The sequence below is a fragment of the Chroicocephalus ridibundus genome, chromosome 5, assembly GCF_963924245.1.
Source record: "Chroicocephalus ridibundus chromosome 5, bChrRid1.1, whole genome shotgun sequence".
Taxonomy (NCBI): Eukaryota; Metazoa; Chordata; class Aves; order Charadriiformes; family Laridae; genus Chroicocephalus; species Chroicocephalus ridibundus.
This window is the reverse complement of record NC_086288.1, coordinates 44,053,744-44,071,810: the sequence shown is the minus strand read 5'-3', so window position 1 is coordinate 44,071,810 and position 18,067 is coordinate 44,053,744. Positions and strand designations below refer to the sequence as shown.

The window sequence follows — 18,067 nt, the reverse complement described above, 5'->3', positions numbered from 1 at the left end:
CATCACAGCTACAGAAAAATACTATTAGATAATTTTACAGTAGCACTTATGTTCCCCTTCCATTTTTATCCAGGCTATTTGGAAAAACAAGGTATCCGCTGATTTCTGCTCCGACATATTTTGTTACTGTAGATTCTTGTTCAGAGACCTCACTTCTATACACGCGCTCCTTCTGTAGCTCTACCACCGTGACCCAGCATTCTTCTTTCAATTTACCCACGGTGAATGAAGAGAAACATTTTTCTGTCTTACTCCACTTACGTGTTTCCATATTCTTGCATTTTATAAATGCTCACAGCGAATTATTTCTTCCATTAGAAAAACTAGGTTAAGACAACATTGTCTTCATTGTTGCACTAATTCAACTATTGGTCCTATGTACACTTATTGAAAAAGTAAAATGAAGATAAAATAATGAAGTCCAGTGCGTCTTATGCAATCATCTTAAATTATCTCCTGGAAATAAAAGTTACCTAATGGAAATACCAAAATCTCTCCATTCTGAAGAGAAAAGCTTCACAGAAAGCCCCTTCTAGAGTGAAGAATTAAAATCATCAGAAGGAATCCCCAGCAATACATCAGCACAGCTCTGTGGGGTGACCTGACCCTGGGCATATTGAGCTGCCTGCTTAAAAAGGACAACAATCATCACACTGAGGTAGTCCATAAAAATCCATTTCGTTAGTCTCCATGTAACAAGTTTATGTGATACTAAGAAAAATAAATAGGCTCCCCAAAACCCTATGTATGCGAATACCTAGAAGAGAGCAGGAACACTCTAATTCAAAATCCATTAGGCTGTTTTCATATGTTTCACGTCCCATCCCTCATTAACAGACATAATGATATTACCTCCTTGCAACTTGCTCACTCTTTGTGTAATATAGCACATATTGCAAAATACTGTACCGTGCAATAAACAACTTCTCTGAGGAATTAATAGCTGCATTTATGAGAGATGGCAACCACTCAGCGATTTTCTGCTTACAGTTACTTCTGTCCAGGAACAAGATGCATTTCTCAAACACAACAAAAATCCTTATGCCTACTCAGTCTCGAGGAAGTTTATTAACCTCACAAAATGAGGTTTTGTACGAAAGGAGTGTCCATCAGGACTAATTTTAGCTACTGTCATGAGAAACAGTGTCAAAATCATCAGCAAGCATAGCGTAATTTCATTTTGTCATCATTCTCAGCAAATAAACCCTTAAAGTAGGCTATTATAGTATAAAATCCTGACCTTCATCCCTCAGGAGTACCATCCAAGAAGGTTAATGGAGGGGAGGAAGAGAGAGTCATCAGTCAAATCAAATTAAAATTCAGTTACATACCAACATTACAGAGATACTTTACATGACACCACAAGACACAAGTGTATTTGTGGGCAGGAACACAACGCCAACCCAATATACAGAGTCATCCCACCTGCTTTTATTTACCAAGGGATTTCTGTCATTTTCTACACAGGCATCCCTTGAACACGTAAAGGAGACTTTGCACTTCACAAAGAATGCTTTAGAAAAACAAACAAGAAAAACCCCAAACCCCATCAAACCCAAAAAAAAAAAAAAAAAAAAAATCTTACAAAGGCTCCAATAGGCACTGGGGCCACTGGAATTCTAGCAAATACTAATATCCAAGTGTTTGGGCAGAAAGATGGGGAAGAGAAAAATGAGTCAAATCCAGCATCTTCAGCAGCCCATCAGCAATACCATGAGACCAAAAATTGTGGATCCTGAAACATAATTATTTTTCTCTACTTTCTTTCGTGTGTATGAGAACACATGTAAAATGAAACACACACTTTAACTACCTGAGGAAGCTTCCAGTGGTACCATTTGCTCCTCAGCCCAGGCTACCTTGGGCTTGGCCCTCTTACTGTAGATTCCTTCTTTATGCTCGATAGCTGTACTGCCTGGAGCATTATCATCCTCTAAACCAAGCACGCTTGTTGAAAACCTTGGAGGAAGAGCATCATTTGACCCTGCAGAGAAAGAGAGCAATAATCATGAGTAAAAAGAGGAAGCACAAAAAATAGATACAGAAATTTCACAACAAAGACAATGCCTGAAAGAAAGCCTATTATCCAAGTATTAGTACCAGTATATTCACCAACCAACAATCATGATCCCTAGCGAGCAGTTCTAGTGACTAACACAGCAGCAGTAGGTATTGCACCACATTGTTTTTCATGATCTTTAGTGACAAGATTCTTCCCTGAGAGGTAGATAAATTTCACCTATTCTACTAACAAGCAGAGAAGAATACAAGCATTAGACAAGTCTGCTAGGAAGCCAGACACAGGACCTGGGAGTGCCCAGACTCCCTCCTGCTCACATTACAACTCCAGACATTTTCACTGACTGATGTAAATACCTACTTTCCGAGCTCAGAATAGCAATGGATAAAAACTGGATGACTAGAGTAGGTCTGTATAACCTCTAAACAAGAATGCAGGACAACAGCAGCAGAGCTCTCTTACTATCATACCGCTGTCTCCTAATGTTAGAAACCTAAAATGGCCCCTAACTGATTTATCATCTTCGTCAACACCAGCTGGTTACATTCAGCAGATTTAATTCAACTCAATTTTCTTCTGCTACTACTCGTGAGCTAAGAATCCTAGCTGCAGCAGGGAGTTTACAAAACAAAATTTATTTTTTAATTCTGCTGGATGTTTTCTAGAACCTTGCACTGCCTCATATGCATTTTTATACCTAGCATCATAGCTTCTGCAAAACAACAGACTTGCATCACATTTGTTTCTCTCATTTTGACCATATTACAACAGACAGACCGGAAAAAGGTAATGATCAGACATACATAAGCAATTACAAGCACAATTTGTGACTATGATGACTAACCTGTCACTTACTGTCACTGTTCTATCAATCTACTTCCCTGGGGCATTTCTCTCAGGAATTGGACATCTCTGTAATATTAGTTTTGTCTACAAGTAACTGTGGATGACAAAAAGCTCTGACTGAAAACAATCTGCAAATAAGACCTATAATGCTTATGTGATGCTTTCTTTATGTATAGAAGAGAACTGAAAAATAACAGCAGGCAAAGCAAAAGAAGTTGATGAATCACAGAGCATCCTTTCCTCCAGTAAATGAGGAGAGCTTTTTCCTGGGAGATGGGAGGATGTGGGGAAGAGGTGAATATATATTTTAAGCTATGATTATGAATTACATTGTTTATAGAAAAGCTTTCTACACTGGAATCCCTTAATATGGAGGAAAGAAATTCAGTATTGAGAAAGCTATTATCTGAAATGTGTGTTGTATTATGCAGGTATTTCAGAATGCACACATACCAAATTAATAAAGAATGTACATCAATATGGGAACTAAAAAGAATGAGAACTGGCAGAGATATGAAAGAATCCAAACCGAACAGTAATTCCCAGAGGAAAAGAAATAATTATCAAGCTGTAAGACATTGAGCCTTGCTTCTTTTCACTGCCAGAATGGAGTACTAACATCCCCTTCATCAAAGAAATTGAAACCATAGTCTTCAGTCTCTGCTCATACATCTCTGCTCAGGCTCATACATCTTTGTGTTATAAAGCAGTGTGAACATGAACAAAGACATTTTTCTATTAAAAATCAATGTGCTTTCTCTAAACTTGTAGAACAGAAGAGTCCTAAGCTCAACTGAGACAATTCTGCATATGAAATATGTATATTTTGATCCATGAATTACAACCATCATTTTGCATTTGGAAGACCTAAGATAAACAAATACCTGAGTGAGAGCTCTCAACGCTAGCTTCTGACGCAACTGGAGAAATTTTGGATCCTGCTTTTAGATACGGAACATAATACATCCCAGTACTTCCAGAAGGTTTGTATGGCAACAATAAGGGCTGATCTGTGAGGATGGAAGGCAAAGCAATTAACAGAAGTCAGGCTTTAATCCTTTAATGCAACTGAAGATAAAAGCAAAAATCAGGACCCAAGGAGACTGCTGAAGATGTTCAGTGTGGAAAATCTGGAGAAATAGCATATTCTTTAGGAAAATAAATTGCAAGTGTGAATTATTTAATTAATACGCGCTCAATGGTTGGAAGGTTGATTGTCACTCAGCTAGAAAAAATAGCTTACTTACCTATTCAATACTAAATTTGTGAGTTGGGTGACAAACACTGACTTAGAAAAACCTCCTCACATACCCACATAGCTCACAGTTGATCCATGTTTAATGAAATAATTTTAACTAAGCAAGGATATGTCTCTCAAGTCAATAAAAACAGTGGTGTCACAACAGAATTCCAGCAAACGTTTGGACCAGAACATTATCTGACTTCTAATAGCAAAGAGAAGAGGTAATCAGATAGATGAAATATTTTTTGCACTCTGATATAGTGAAAGAATTTGCTCTCTCAACCCGTACCATTCTAAACACCTTGAAAATAGAGATACAAAGCCTGGAGCCCAGGAAAAATCATGAAAACTACACAAGTGTAGACATACCAGTGCTATAAAACACTACTGTGGGAAACCACTGCAAAACATCTACATGCCTTCGTCAACAGATTTAAAAGGCCTCCACATTTTCTGTTTTATTCTGCAGAAAATACTGATGTGCATATTCTCTTCTTAGCTTTTGTACTACCTTGACTAGAGATTAAATCAGTAACTAGATATACCTCTTGACAAACTCTAAGCGGTAAACCAAATGAAATTATCTAGAAACAAATGTCAGAAAGTTTTCTTGAACCAGACTTGTACCAACAAATTCACTTCCAGATAAACCTGAATTGAACTACAACTGTATTTATACAACACCCTACCCACAAGACTGCAGAGTCCAAGTTTAAGGGTTGGGTTTTTTCCCATATGAGCAACTTCAAATATCAAAATTATCTCAAGAATGTTGCTTTCACAAAAAAAAAAAAGCTGGATTTGTTTTTGTTTTTTCAATACCTATAAATATCTCAAACTTGAATAGAGGAAAGTCTACATAAACATATAGGACACTAATTTGCTCACCATTCTGCCTTGGGAAAGAGGAAATCTTGTTCCGAGATGAAGTTGTATTGTTGGGAAGTTCATGTGCTTTCTGGAGAGATGATTGGTGGACAGCATTTTCACTGTCTTGTGAATTAACATAAATTTCTGCTGAAAAGGTTATTTTTTCAGGACCTTCTGTTGTTATCTGAGTGGTAGCATCAGAAGTACTTTTCTCAGTCTTTGCAGGAACTACAGAGTTGAAGATATTCTTCAGACTACACCCCCCTGAACCCAGAACAGTGACTTCTGATCTCTCACTGCTTTGCAGAGGTAGCTCTTGCCCTGCTGTGCTTGTAACAGTGGAAAGCACTAGACAGGGATCTGCTGAAGACACTGGCCTTGGGAAAGATGAAGGTCTTTGATCTTCTGGAATAAGGTTAGCAGGTGATAATGTGGAAACAGCTTCTATTAAAGTTTCTGGAGTTTTTAAAGACACTGGTTGAGTATTAACTTCAGGTTTATCCCATGATCTCATCTCATTTTCAGTATTCAAGTCACCATGCAGGTCTGAGTTGTTACACTTTGAGGAAAGAGTTATGTGGACACAAGATAGTACTTTCTTAGTTGGTGACAAAGGAGATACAGACGTGGTGGATAAAATCTCGTCCGCAGATGAATGGTGAGACATACTGATTTGCTCTCTCACATCCTCTTTCTGAACGAGAGGTACTTCATCAGAAAGACTTTTCTTCTCTTCTTCAAATAACTTAATACGGCCCTTCAGCAAATCAGTTTGTACGGCTGGATCTGAACCTTCTAAGCTCTCGTACAACTGGATGTGGCCAGGTGGGCTACTTTTGTCCCGCTGGTAACAGCTTATAGAATGGGCTTCATTAAATCTATTCGTTTCTTGACTGAATGTTTTATTGCAGTCAAGCCCCACAAGTCTGGCACTATGCCTGCCCAATTCAGTCACATCTTGAGGCAGAACATGAGAATTTTTTGCACTAAGGGTCTGTCTTTTATCAGCATGGATGCTTACAGAATACTCATCTGACAAACCGTCTGTTTCTTGATAAGCTCCAACTCTGTTACTGTCAGCAGAGACATGATGAAACCTGTCTTTCTCAGCAGTAAAAGCAATCTCATTAGATGCTGAGCCAGAAAGCATTGGACTTGAAGGAGGACAGGTCTTACATCTTTCCAATTGTTGTTTGTCATGGCTCTGTTCCTCAGTGCTAGCAGAGTCAACTTCCAAAGGCATTATCCCATGAAGACTGTCTCTAGTGAGACTGCTGCTGAGTACCGTGGAAGTCAAAGGTGACTGCAAACGTTTTCGGGATGAAAAAGTGATAGAAGTAATTTGCTTAGCCATTTCCTCAGAATCCTTTTCCATAGACAGCTTCTTCTGAGCTGGTAAATGGACTACTTCTCTTGCTGCAGACCTTATTGCATATGTGTCTCTCTCCATCTGCAATGGTGGATGAAGTTCAACAAGTGCATCAGAATGACTAGTTGCAACTGTCTGATGCTTGCTGCAAATAGGTGTTTGAATCGTACGCAAAGATTTAAACTGTGTATCCTTCAGCAGGCAACAATCAGATGGACCATCTCTACATAATGGCACGAATTGTTGTAAACTTGACTCTAAAAGTGCCTTTGTCTTGACTGCTTGTGTTTGTCTGTCAGTTTGAAATCTTTTGTCACTTGAAGATTTGAAATGCTCCACGTCCTCTTCCTGATTGTGGCTATACTGAGAAGCAGCTTCCAAACTGCATCCCCACAAATCCTGAAAAATACCGAAGAATTCACAAAGGTTATGTGGATAACTTCCAGCCCTTGCCAAAATCTGGATTGCAGAATTCAAAGAAAGACTAGTGCTGTCGATAATCAAGAGTCTGTCATCATGAATGAGCACACGCTTTCTCTGGAACTCATCTGTTAACGGAACTAATTAAAAATTTGTCATATTTTAAGTGCCAGCAAATTAGCTAACATGGTTTTGATGCTACAACAAACAGCAGCAATAACATCTATAATAGAAGCCTTTAGTTTTTTGAACTATAAAGTTGTAAATACCTCTCAACATCACTCCACTCACTAGAAAACAAGAATAAAACCTTGTTCCCTTTTATTGGTTGTCTTCACAGACAGATGAACATTTATCATAAACCCAGTTCATCATGTACTAGGAATAATGACTATCTTTTGAATATTTATTCGCTACCTAAGTTCAAAAGGATGTAGGGAGAGACAAACACACCCTGCTAAAGCTTTGTGACTTCAGTGATAATTTTTTTAATTTAAAAGCCAGCCAATTAGCCACACAAAATTACAGAAATATTTAGGTTGCAAGAGACCACTGGAAGTCTCTAGTATGACCTCTCATTCAAAGTAGGGCTAATGTCAACATTGGGCCAGGCTGCTCAGGGCCTTGTCCCATCAGGTTTCGAAAATTTCCAAGGAAGGAGATCTTGTATACAACTTAACTACTTGTCATCTGTAAATTACTGATGAAAAGGATCCCTTCATAGCTCCATGGAAAAACAAAACAACACAGAAATCCACATTTACTTCCAGTTGTAAGTACTCAAACCTTAACCAAGTATGTAATGTTAAGTTCTGGCAACTTCCAAGAAATCAGTTAGCAGACACACACTAAAATTATTCTGGTTTGGATCAGAGTCCAAACAAACTCCACACTATTAAAGCGCTACATTATGTGACATTTTTAGGGTTACAGGGATACTTCTGCATCTGACATTTTGCTATGCCATAAATATCACTATATAAAACAGAACTTGATGTAAAAGGTTTTCCCTTGCACTTGAGTCAACTCTAGTGTTTATGAAGCAGAACTAAAATGAAAGGAACACAACTACATGGGAACAAGTGGGAAGCAAAGAAAGCTGTTCTTTACAAAGCATGAGAAAATATTTAATTAGAAAAGCTTTAATTTTCCATAATTGACATTTCTCTTTTCCCCCAAAACAAGTATGCCAGTTTTCCTCTCAGACAAGAGCTGTAATAAGTGGTTTTATTTTTATGGCCACCACCCACTGCTGACAATAATTAAAAAATGACGTAAAACAATCAGAGCTTTAATTTTCTCTTTCAGGTAAGTGATAACTTGTAAAAACTTGCCAATTGTCATGTGCAGATCATTTTCATTCTCCCATCAAAATGGATATGTTTGCCACAAAAACTATTTTTTTGTTTGGAAAGCTGGTGACAAAAAAGAGAAGGTACTCCTTCTGCAAAAAAAGAGAAGGTATTCCTACCAACAGATAAGACACTAATCCCACCAAAACCAAGGAAGTTCACTGTCAGTTGTCTTTGCTCATAAAATCTTCTTAAAACTAAGTTACGTTTACATCTTTGTCTGACCATGCAAATTGTCCCACATCTGTACCACCTCCCAGTAACAGAGCCACTCTATGTAGGACTCTGATATTTGACTACACATATTCAGGGATCTCTGGCATGTATTTTACACAACAGTATAAAATGTTGTGCCTTAAATTACCTGCCTGTGGTCATGGTCATTTAGGAAACTGAAACTAATAATTTATTTTAATATTAAACTTCTGTCCTGGTTTCTTTGCCTGACTTTACTAACCATTCCCATTTTCAGCATGCCCTCCAGTCCTCATTGCTTCATCTTCTCCTGTACCTCAAGCCTCATTCCATCAAAAAAAAAAAAGTCCCAACAGCAACAATCAACAGCAATTTATCATACCAGGAAAATAAAATTAAAGCAACACGTGCTATAGCCCCCCAGCAGAATCAGACAAAATAAATCCACACCCTGCTCTCTAAGCATATTCATCAGATGGTGTTGCCCTTCAGCTGCCCATTAATGAGACAGATTACTCACGCTGCAGTTAACCGGAAAACTCCCGGGGTTACAGTCCCTGTTCACTACAGAACCTACACCTTCTTCTGGCATTTCAAAATGTAACCTGATTTCTTGACGCATCTTTTGTACACAAAGCATATATACTTGCTATGCATATATACATATGCATATATACACTAAATATACTACACAGAGATAAAAGGTATGAAAGGTTCAGCAAATGGCTCTAGTTACTTGCCAAACAACGTAGAAATAAATGTGTTTAAATACTCAATGAAGTCTGGATATTCCAAACTCTTCTTTCAACTCATTACACACAACCGATACTATCAGGGGACGTTCAATACGTGGTCTGCAGAGATATACCGAGATCAGTAAGACAGACAAACAAAATATGATCCTCTGTCTCTGACTGGCTCACCATCCTCATTTCCTTACTTTCTGCAACTCCTTGTGCACATGTGCCGTGGTTTAGGCTGAGCTGGAGGTAGGTATGGGTAGGACCTTTGCTTCCAAGACTTTTCTCATTGGGAAGCTCCCAAACACTGATTGTTGATTTTTGCAGCAACTTACCTGACTGGTGCAAAGAGAAGGTAGTTTGGAAGAAGAGAATTACAAATACCTCTAGATTAAAGATCACACTACAAACAAGTGAATAAAACATCACACTCCCAGATGCATGCAGAAAGCCTGTTACTCTAAGAGTACAAAGAGAAACCCTTGCAAGTACAACAGGGAAAACCTTAAGTTACCGCTTATTACTGTGAGCGTTGATCAGAAAAATGCAACAGATTTTGCCCTGAAGCAAATTAAGGCAACTACTCACCTGATGTGTTAACACTGCACCTCCAACGAGGGGCAGTAACAAAAGAACTAAAACACTAGCCTTTGGAAGTAGCTGTATTGATTCTAGAGAAATGAACATTTATCTATAAACCGAGATTCCCCTCACTTAGATGCACACTAACTAGAACAGGTATCATACAGTTAGTCCCACTCCTGACACAAAATACCACACCACACTTCACACAATATGCTAGACAGCAGCTCCCTCTTACATTATTTCACCCCAATTCTTTTTCACAGGTCAGTTTAGCATCAGAGGCAGCATCATGGTTAGTGAACACCGGAAATGGACAAAACAAAAGACAATTTCATCAGCATCCGAATCATTAGAGCTCATGTTAGTATATGTGAAACTATAGGCCACCAGCCTTCTTTAGAGAGAATTTCTTAAGCATGGACATAATTTTATTAATTTATCAGTATCTGCACTTCTTTAATGTGTCATTAAAATTACAGTACTTTCATTGAGGTGCAAAGAGCAAATCTGAGATAAATGTACTGTCATGGAGATGGGCCAGATAAGCTTATTTAAAAAATAAAACTAAAAATCTAGGTTGTATTTATTTTCTCCTACTGATTGGAACAACTGTGGAAACAGCAGAGTATATTTCATTAATAAAGTGTAACGCAGGTCCCTGGATGGTGACATCCTCAGCAGCTAGCTGGAATTTGGAAATAAAAATCAGTCAAAAACATTTTTGGTGTAAGTCACAAAGTATAAACATGTATTCCACAACAGATTTTCAACCCTTTCTACATCCCAGATGTCATTAGCGGGAAACTATTTCAGCAAGGTCTGGATTATTACTCCAAAGCAGTATTTTTCCATGGCCTTATCTATTCTAAGCAAATAAATTAGTTTATTTGGCTTCCTGTGTTTCCTAAAGCCATGAGGGACAACAAGGGACCGTAGAAGAATGCAAGAACACAAAGCAGTCCTGTGCCAGGGTAGGGATGCTCCCAAGACGATCTTTTCCCTAAACCACGTACCAGTTCAATGGCCTGAAGTAATACACAGCAACTCCTACAACTGAAAGCAAGCACAGAAGTTGCTATAAACTCATCTTCCCAAGCCTTTCACATGTCTTATTGTGCTTGTTATGTGTCATCCTTCCAAAAAAGATCTGTGTGGCATATGATCCACAAGAGATTGCAGTGCAAATTTATAGCTACAACTCAGTGAACTTCCTGAAAAAGTGAGAAAGTACAAGGAGTGGAAAAATACAGCATATAGTGGAAGAATACAGTACACAGAGAGGGAATGCTCTTAGATAAGTCAAGAGATAGCTATTTGGCACCCATAAAAATACAGGTGGGGTCCTCAATTTGAAATTCTTAGGTTTAATATGCTGAAACTGTACTTTTATCTAACAGCAATTCAATAACCCTCAATCTCAACTGGGGGACCAAAACAAATGTACATGTACAAATGGCACAAGAAGGTGGTTCCATTTGAAAGGCAATGCTCCTAGAACAGAAGTCCGCCTACTGGCTTTTGTTATTCTTGAAATTATCAATTATTCTTGAAAGACCCTAATGATTTCAGCGGAACAACAGTAACGGGGATGATTTCTGGAGCCTAGGATTGACTTTTTATATGCTTTTCTTAAAAATCCCAACAACCTTCATGTCATTCTGTGGCTCTTTATAACTGAGGAGCATCACACATCCTAGGATTAAACTCCTCAAGTCTATCAAAAGAATAAGTACTCTACCACCAACTTACCTGCTCAGGCAAAAAACAGATCTCTACAGCCACTCCAGTATGGCCACAGACGTAGGAATTACTCAAACAGTAGCCCATCTTTAGAAATGTCTTGGCAACTCTCTGCCTCCCTTCATCACAAAAAAGTTTATAAAAGAGTGCCATCATCTTATCATAAATTTCACAAGACCCAACTCTGGATGATCTGAAACGTGACTTTTCTTATGCGCGTGCAGTTAATAAATCTGCAGCCTTTGTCACCTTTTCCTGCTAAAGAAGCCCAATGACTTGCACTTTCTCTTCCCAGTTAAGACCTTTAGGAAGAGCCAGTATCAAGTGGAGTTAGTATGAAATTTAAACTAAAAACCCTTAATGTCAAAAGTCCCGTGTTTGCCATCTACTCCTACGCATTTCTGCCAAGATTTAGTGTTTATTATAAAACATAATAGTGTGAATAGAGTGTTTCTCTCCTTGTGTAATGGAAGAGCTATAAAATCACCAAGAAGACTCCATGAATTGAGGGTACAGAAAACAGATTCACTACGCAAGGTTTGTCAATTTTACAGAAGATAAAACAAAGAAAATAAAATTCGGAGTTACACTCATGAGCACAGCTTGTTATTAGAGATACCTCTTCAACATTAACTTTTCATCTTGAATGTTCCCATTTTTGGGCCACTATTCAGCTTAGCACTTGAGTACATGTTTGGAGCCCATTTATGTGCATATGTCCCAATCACCTCCTTAAACACTCTGCTCAACTAGAACTTGAGAAATCATTATGATGCTTCTTTTTTAGAGCGTCTGTTAACACATCACCACTGACAAACAGCTATCAAACAGATACTTGACTATCTCAAAAAATGGAACAATCTTTAGAATTAAAATATCACTGACAAGAACTCTCCCGAGCTGTCCTGCTCCTTCGTTGCATTGTCTTTTTTTTTTTAAGGAGAAGGTTCACATGCTTCCTGTGAGAAACTATAAAATATCACAGTGGTAAATTATATTTCTTGAGCTGTCACCTATAAAAATGAGATGCAGAGTCTAAAGTTTCTCAAAAGAACACTCATCATAAGTCTGCATCAGAAGCACTAAAATAAAGATGACGGTCTGACGAAAGAATTGTTTGCATGAGTGCTAGGAACAGTTTGTCTTTCTCAGTCTTTAAAGTTTAGGAGAAGGAAAATATCTTTTCATAATCTTTGTTCCGTTCTTTTTAAGTCAGTGTATTGCCAGCTTTGCTCTATAAATTCAACAGGTATCTTACAGAACAGTTTCCATTTAATTCAGAGTAGATTATTTTGTCAGCAATAGAACTGGCTGCGTTTTTTTCAGTTAAATAGTTTTCAACATCCTGTATTTTTCGGTGACATATTGTTTTTCTTGGAGAAAAAAAATACATTTACCTTAAGTATAACCAAAAAAACCCAGCCGCCTTCATTCTGCAAATTCAAAACTATTTTTAATCTCAAACTAAAGCCACTGTAGAGCAAAAATTGTTTCAAGATCAAAGCAGAAAGTGCTGTGGTTGACTTAAAGCAAGTTCTTGGAGTCTTGGTTTGCAAAAGTGACTAATTTTTTCTTACTCTAAATTGGGATAAAATTTATAGCTGACACTGAGTTATATAAAGGTAAAGTACTTGGTTACAGTCTGTAACAAGTTAATGTTAGGGACAAAGCTGAGATGCAACAAAATCTAAAAGCTGGGAAAAAAAATGGCTTCAGGGCATCTAGTCTTGATCAAACAGACTGAAGCAAAATATGTATTCGTCTTTTGGGGTTATTTTACTTTTTAAGAATTGTCTGAATTTCTAAAAATAAATAAAACTTAACATGTTGGGGGTTTTTTTTAGGCTCCTCGGTCAAAGATTACATCAATATGTGAATAATCGAGAAGCTTAGTCTGATGTGTTTTGGAAGCTGATGACTGTACTACCAACACTGTTCATGCCCAAGAAACTATAAACACAAACACAGACTACTCTTAAAACACTATTCTTCATTCTTGCTGATGCAAGTCTTTCAATTAAAACAAGCAAGCAAACAAACAAAACCACTGCTTTTCCTGGGAGGCAGACAGTCTACAAAGAGAAAAGAAAAAAAAAAAAGGAAGATATATTACTTAAGCTAAGGGCATTTATCTGAAACACCAAATTTAGGATGGATTATGACTCTACTTTCAACTGCAAATTTTCTACATTCTCCTCAGAAACTGCCCCAGTCCTTAGCTCTGCCTAATTATCCAGCCTCTCTCCCACCGATTCTGGGTCTCTAACCTGCACACATGAATACATCATCCATCCACTACTCATGTTATACAAACACCTCCATGTTCTTCCAGTCTGTTTTTTTTTGTTCAAAATACTCTCTATGAATAATGCCCTACCTTGGGACACACAGACAGCCCCTAGGAATCATGACATAATTAGACGAATGCTGAAAATGGATATTTAAAGTCAAACTGAAGGTAACACACTCTTGTTTAGACAAATTCCAATTCAGATATACTATATGTTAATATATGAACTAGAAATGTTCCAAAGGAGATATAAAAAACATCCCAACAATTCGATGACAAGTTTTCACAGAAAAATAGAGCTGTAAGAGACTGAAAGCTCATCTAGCCTATATCCCTGCCCCAAATCAGCATTAACTACACTTAGATGATTCTTTACCAACATACGCCCAAGCTCTTCCTAAAAACATACCATGATTAACACTCCATAATCTTCCTCTCCTCATCCTTACCGTTAAGGAGTTTCTTTTCTAATAAGACACTTCCTCACACTTGAAGCCATTACCTTTGATAAAGTCAACATAAAGAAGGAACAATTTACTCCCTTCTTCCCTGAGGCATCCTTTCAAAGATAAGCATCACACTCCTTTGTAAACATTTCAGAACACATGGGAAGTAACACAACACACTCCTATCACCTAGACAATATTGCACTGTACAGTAAACTCCTTCCACGGAAGAAGGAGGAGTTTATAAGGCACAATCAGCACTTACATAAATATTTTGTGAAAAGCAGAAGTTAATTGGCTTGGTAAGAATCATAAGCTGCATGCACTTTCTCACCACAATTAACACCAATTCTTTCATCACATCATCACTGACCACATCTCTGTCCTTCCTACTTTCCTTCAGATTATCTTCAGTTGTGTGCCAGCCCCCTACATCCCCAAACCACCCCCCCTCACCCAAGATAACTAACTACAGTCTGAGGAAAAACAAAACAAAACCAAAAAAAAAAAAAAAAACACAACACAACAGCATGTGCTGTGGCTGGTTCTAAAACATATGTAGGAACTGACTAAACTGAAACAAGTGTCTCTACTAAACACAGCTCTCATTAGTTTGCATCCCCCTCTCCCTGTCTAGCCACCAATCTTAAAATGAATTACATTCCTGAAATATTTTTGAAGATCACAGGTAAGACAGCAGCATTCATCCCCCGCTTCAAAAATTTTCTCCAGAGCAGCTGGTTTGTCTTGTCTGTTTTGTACCTTGGCTAGTGCAGATTTCTTGGCACTCAGAAGCAGTTCTGCCTTTATTTCCTCTAGTCTTTGTTGGTCCTCTTCATTCCAGTCTGACAGAGATTCCTGAGATCGGCTGGCCAGTTTTAGCTTCACCCATGCTATACAAAGAACATAAAACAGAAAGCAGTTTCCTTTCCATTTTCTCACATCATGTATGGTAACAGTTTTATAACTTAAAAATCAAAACTTTGCTACCCATTTCTAGCTACCATGATAAAGAGCATTATCAAATAGCAGAGCTGACAGACTGACCAGAAATACAACTTAAAATGAACCTTCTGAACATTTCTTTGGAAAGATGGATCCAGGACCCATTACCCGGTTCTGGCACCTTTACAGTCTGAGACTCAAGTCAACGCTCTTTCACACAATCCTTTCCCAAATTCTTAACCTGGCACATGCCTAATAGCTATGTGGACAAAACACTTTCTCATGTCAATGTTAGGCTAAAGAAGGTATTCAAACTGGGAAAGTCCAATTCTACCCCATTCTATCATACTACATAAGATGACTAAAAAACATTGATCATTTAAGCCCTGTCCCATTAAAATTTATCATTAATAATATAATATAAACCACCTTCAAAATCAGGGGAACAGATTTGGGTTCTCTTAACATCCACACCTCATCATTTCAAAGTAATTTCAAAGCAATCCCTTAAACATAAATATTTGCCATTCTAACATAACACCTGATAAAACACAACTGAGACATTTTATTACCTCGTGCTTTCGTCTCCTCTTCATCTGCACTCTTCAGAATTTGTGTTGCATGTATCACAGGCGAGCCATTTTTCTGTTTTTTGACACTGGCAGCTAGTGAACCTCCACTGCTACTGCCATCGCTCTCTTGCATACCTCCTGCCTTGCCTCTGGCTGCACCAGCTTTAGACAATATGCTCTGGAAGCCTCCTGCGACATCGGTGACACTGCCTAGAGGCTCTGAGGAAAATGGATGCCCCAGAAGGTTTCTGATATGGGCAGCTAGTGAATCTCCACTGCTACTGTCATCACTCTCTTGCAAACCTCCTGCCTTGCTTCCAGCTACACTAGCTTTAGACAACATGCCCTGGAAGCCTGCTGGGACATTGGTGACACTGCCTAGATGCTCTGATGAAGAAGAATTTCTCAACTCTGAAGTTCTTCCAGTGCTGACTTCACTACTTCCATTGCTTTGTGCAAGACCCACAAAACCAGGTTGATTTCTGTCTGTAGTTACGCTGCTACACCCTTCTGGCTCAGACCTTCCTACAGATTTTCCTGTCCTAAACTCTTTGGTCGTTTCCTTCATCATCTCTTCACTATTACGCAAATCGACTTCATAAGAATTTTCCCATCTTAAATCGCATGTGCTGTACTTCAGAGGCTTTATTACCACCCCCTCTTCTTGCTTACTTCTTTGAGTCATAGTCTCATCCCATGAACATATCTTCTGAAAGTGGGGGACACTGTCTTTCACTAACGTGGAACCTTCGGGGCCATCCTCCTTTCTTATCGGCGCTGGGGAAGACTTACCAGTTTCTCTAGAAGAAGCAGTGGAAAGGACAGGATCACACCGAGTGACAGCTATATCCTCTGCCAAAAGCTTATGTATTTCTCGCAATGCACCAGATCCAATCAAAGAATCACTTTCTTGACCCTTATTTCTCTTACTACCTACACTTGAAGTTCGTGATCCTCTGTAAACTTCCATTTCATTTTTAACTCCAGCCAAAGAGCCAGCAGTCCATCTCTGCAGGCTGCTAATTACATCTTTTGACTCATTTTGAGCTAGCAGATCCTGAACACTTTTTGCAACAAGCATGGGACTCTCTCTGTCAGAACAGCAGCCAGGTGAACCAGCAGTCTGCTGCTGCTGGTTTGGTTCAGCTAGTCTGGAGACAGCTGAACACTTTGCCTCCCGTTGTGTGGGAAGTGGAGCAGTTATCTCCAGTTGGTGGCATGACATTTTGCACTGACTCAATGATTTGTCTCCCAAAGATCTTGAAAAGCGGGGAGAGAGTTCACAGGGTGACAGAATATCAGCGCCAACTTCTGAATTCATTGATATAGATATACTGAGAGTGGAAGTGTCCAAATTAAAACTTGTTTGTGTAATTTCAACTGCTGGTGGCAATTCACCTACAAAGAAACAGAAGATTCATTAAGCTTGAGGCTCCAGAAAACAGCTGCATCAGTAAAGACTACTTTTTCTTGTACTGGAGGGTGTGTAAAGGGAGTGAAGAATCCAAATATTAGAAAACATTTAGGAAACTGTTTTTAGAATGAGACTTGAACTAAGACTTCCATGACAATTGTCTACTGAAAGAAATCCCTTGGACAATTTTGCATAAATATCAAGGAAACTACAGAACTTGACTTAAATAACTTCCTTTTAAATAAATGCTTAAACTAGATTTTAAATCAATATTCTTAGATAAATGACATAGTGGTACTTGAGTGTCCAAATGAACACGTGGATTATAAAAGTATCACTGCAAAAAACAGGAGGGCTGTGGGGCAGTATTTCCAAAATATCCTTTTGGAAAAATGCAAAGTACACTCTATGGATAAGCTTGTTTCCCACTACTGGTTAGAAAGCTCCAAAAGCAGACAAGACGGACTTTTAGCATTTGGATATATAACAAATTATTACTTTAAAAAAAAAAAAAAAAAAGAGGCCAAACTTAAGTGCAAATGCTGCTCTTAAATCCATGCTGGCAGGTACACACAAAAGTGAAAAGCCAGCTCCCAAGCATGCCTGCCAACAGCAATTCTGTTTGTTTCAAACGCAATTTCGTTTCATGGCACAACCATTGATATTTTCAAGTACATTAAGCTGTCCAGAGCCCAGCTGAATAATACCTCTGCTGAGAAGAACTCCACCCCTGTACCAATTGCAAAGTTGTTTCAGTTGCCAAGTCTCCCACAATGCTTAAAGGAGGAAAAAATAATAAAAGAAAATAAGCAAGCTCAACTGGCATAAGAAGAGAGGTACTTTATCACTTCTGTTTAGAAAGACAGGTCAGTGCAGGATTCTCAAAGTCACAGATATTCAAAGGGTTAGACAGGTACTTCTTGTGAAGAGACTTCAGATCTGCTCTTCCCCACTGGGTACAAGAAGCAAATGCCAAAATATGCTAAGGAAAAGTAGTTGCAATGCACATTTTCACATTTT

At 38.4% G+C, this 18,067-nt stretch overlaps 1 protein-coding gene across 5 annotated transcripts in view; it reads right to left on the bottom strand.

The window, feature by feature from the left end:
* The window catches only part of ALMS1 (ALMS1 centrosome and basal body associated protein), a 77,171-nt gene that overhangs the window by 21,946 nt on the left and 37,158 nt on the right, over window positions 1-18,067 (bottom strand). For 4 of the 5 annotated variants that reach the window (XM_063335843.1, XM_063335844.1, XM_063335846.1 and 1 more), the window contains 5 exons: window positions 15,634-17,031; window positions 14,879-15,009; window positions 4,998-6,747; window positions 3,751-3,876; window positions 1,814-1,984 (listed from right to left, as the gene is read on the bottom strand). In XM_063335843.1, the coding sequence (XP_063191913.1) occupies window positions 1,814-1,984; window positions 3,751-3,876; window positions 4,998-6,747; window positions 14,879-15,009; window positions 15,634-17,031 (3,576 nt within the window). The remainder of the gene's footprint in view (window positions 1-1,813; window positions 1,985-3,750; window positions 3,877-4,997; window positions 6,748-14,878; window positions 15,010-15,633; window positions 17,032-18,067) is intronic. The other variant, XM_063335847.1, reaches the window with a different exon arrangement.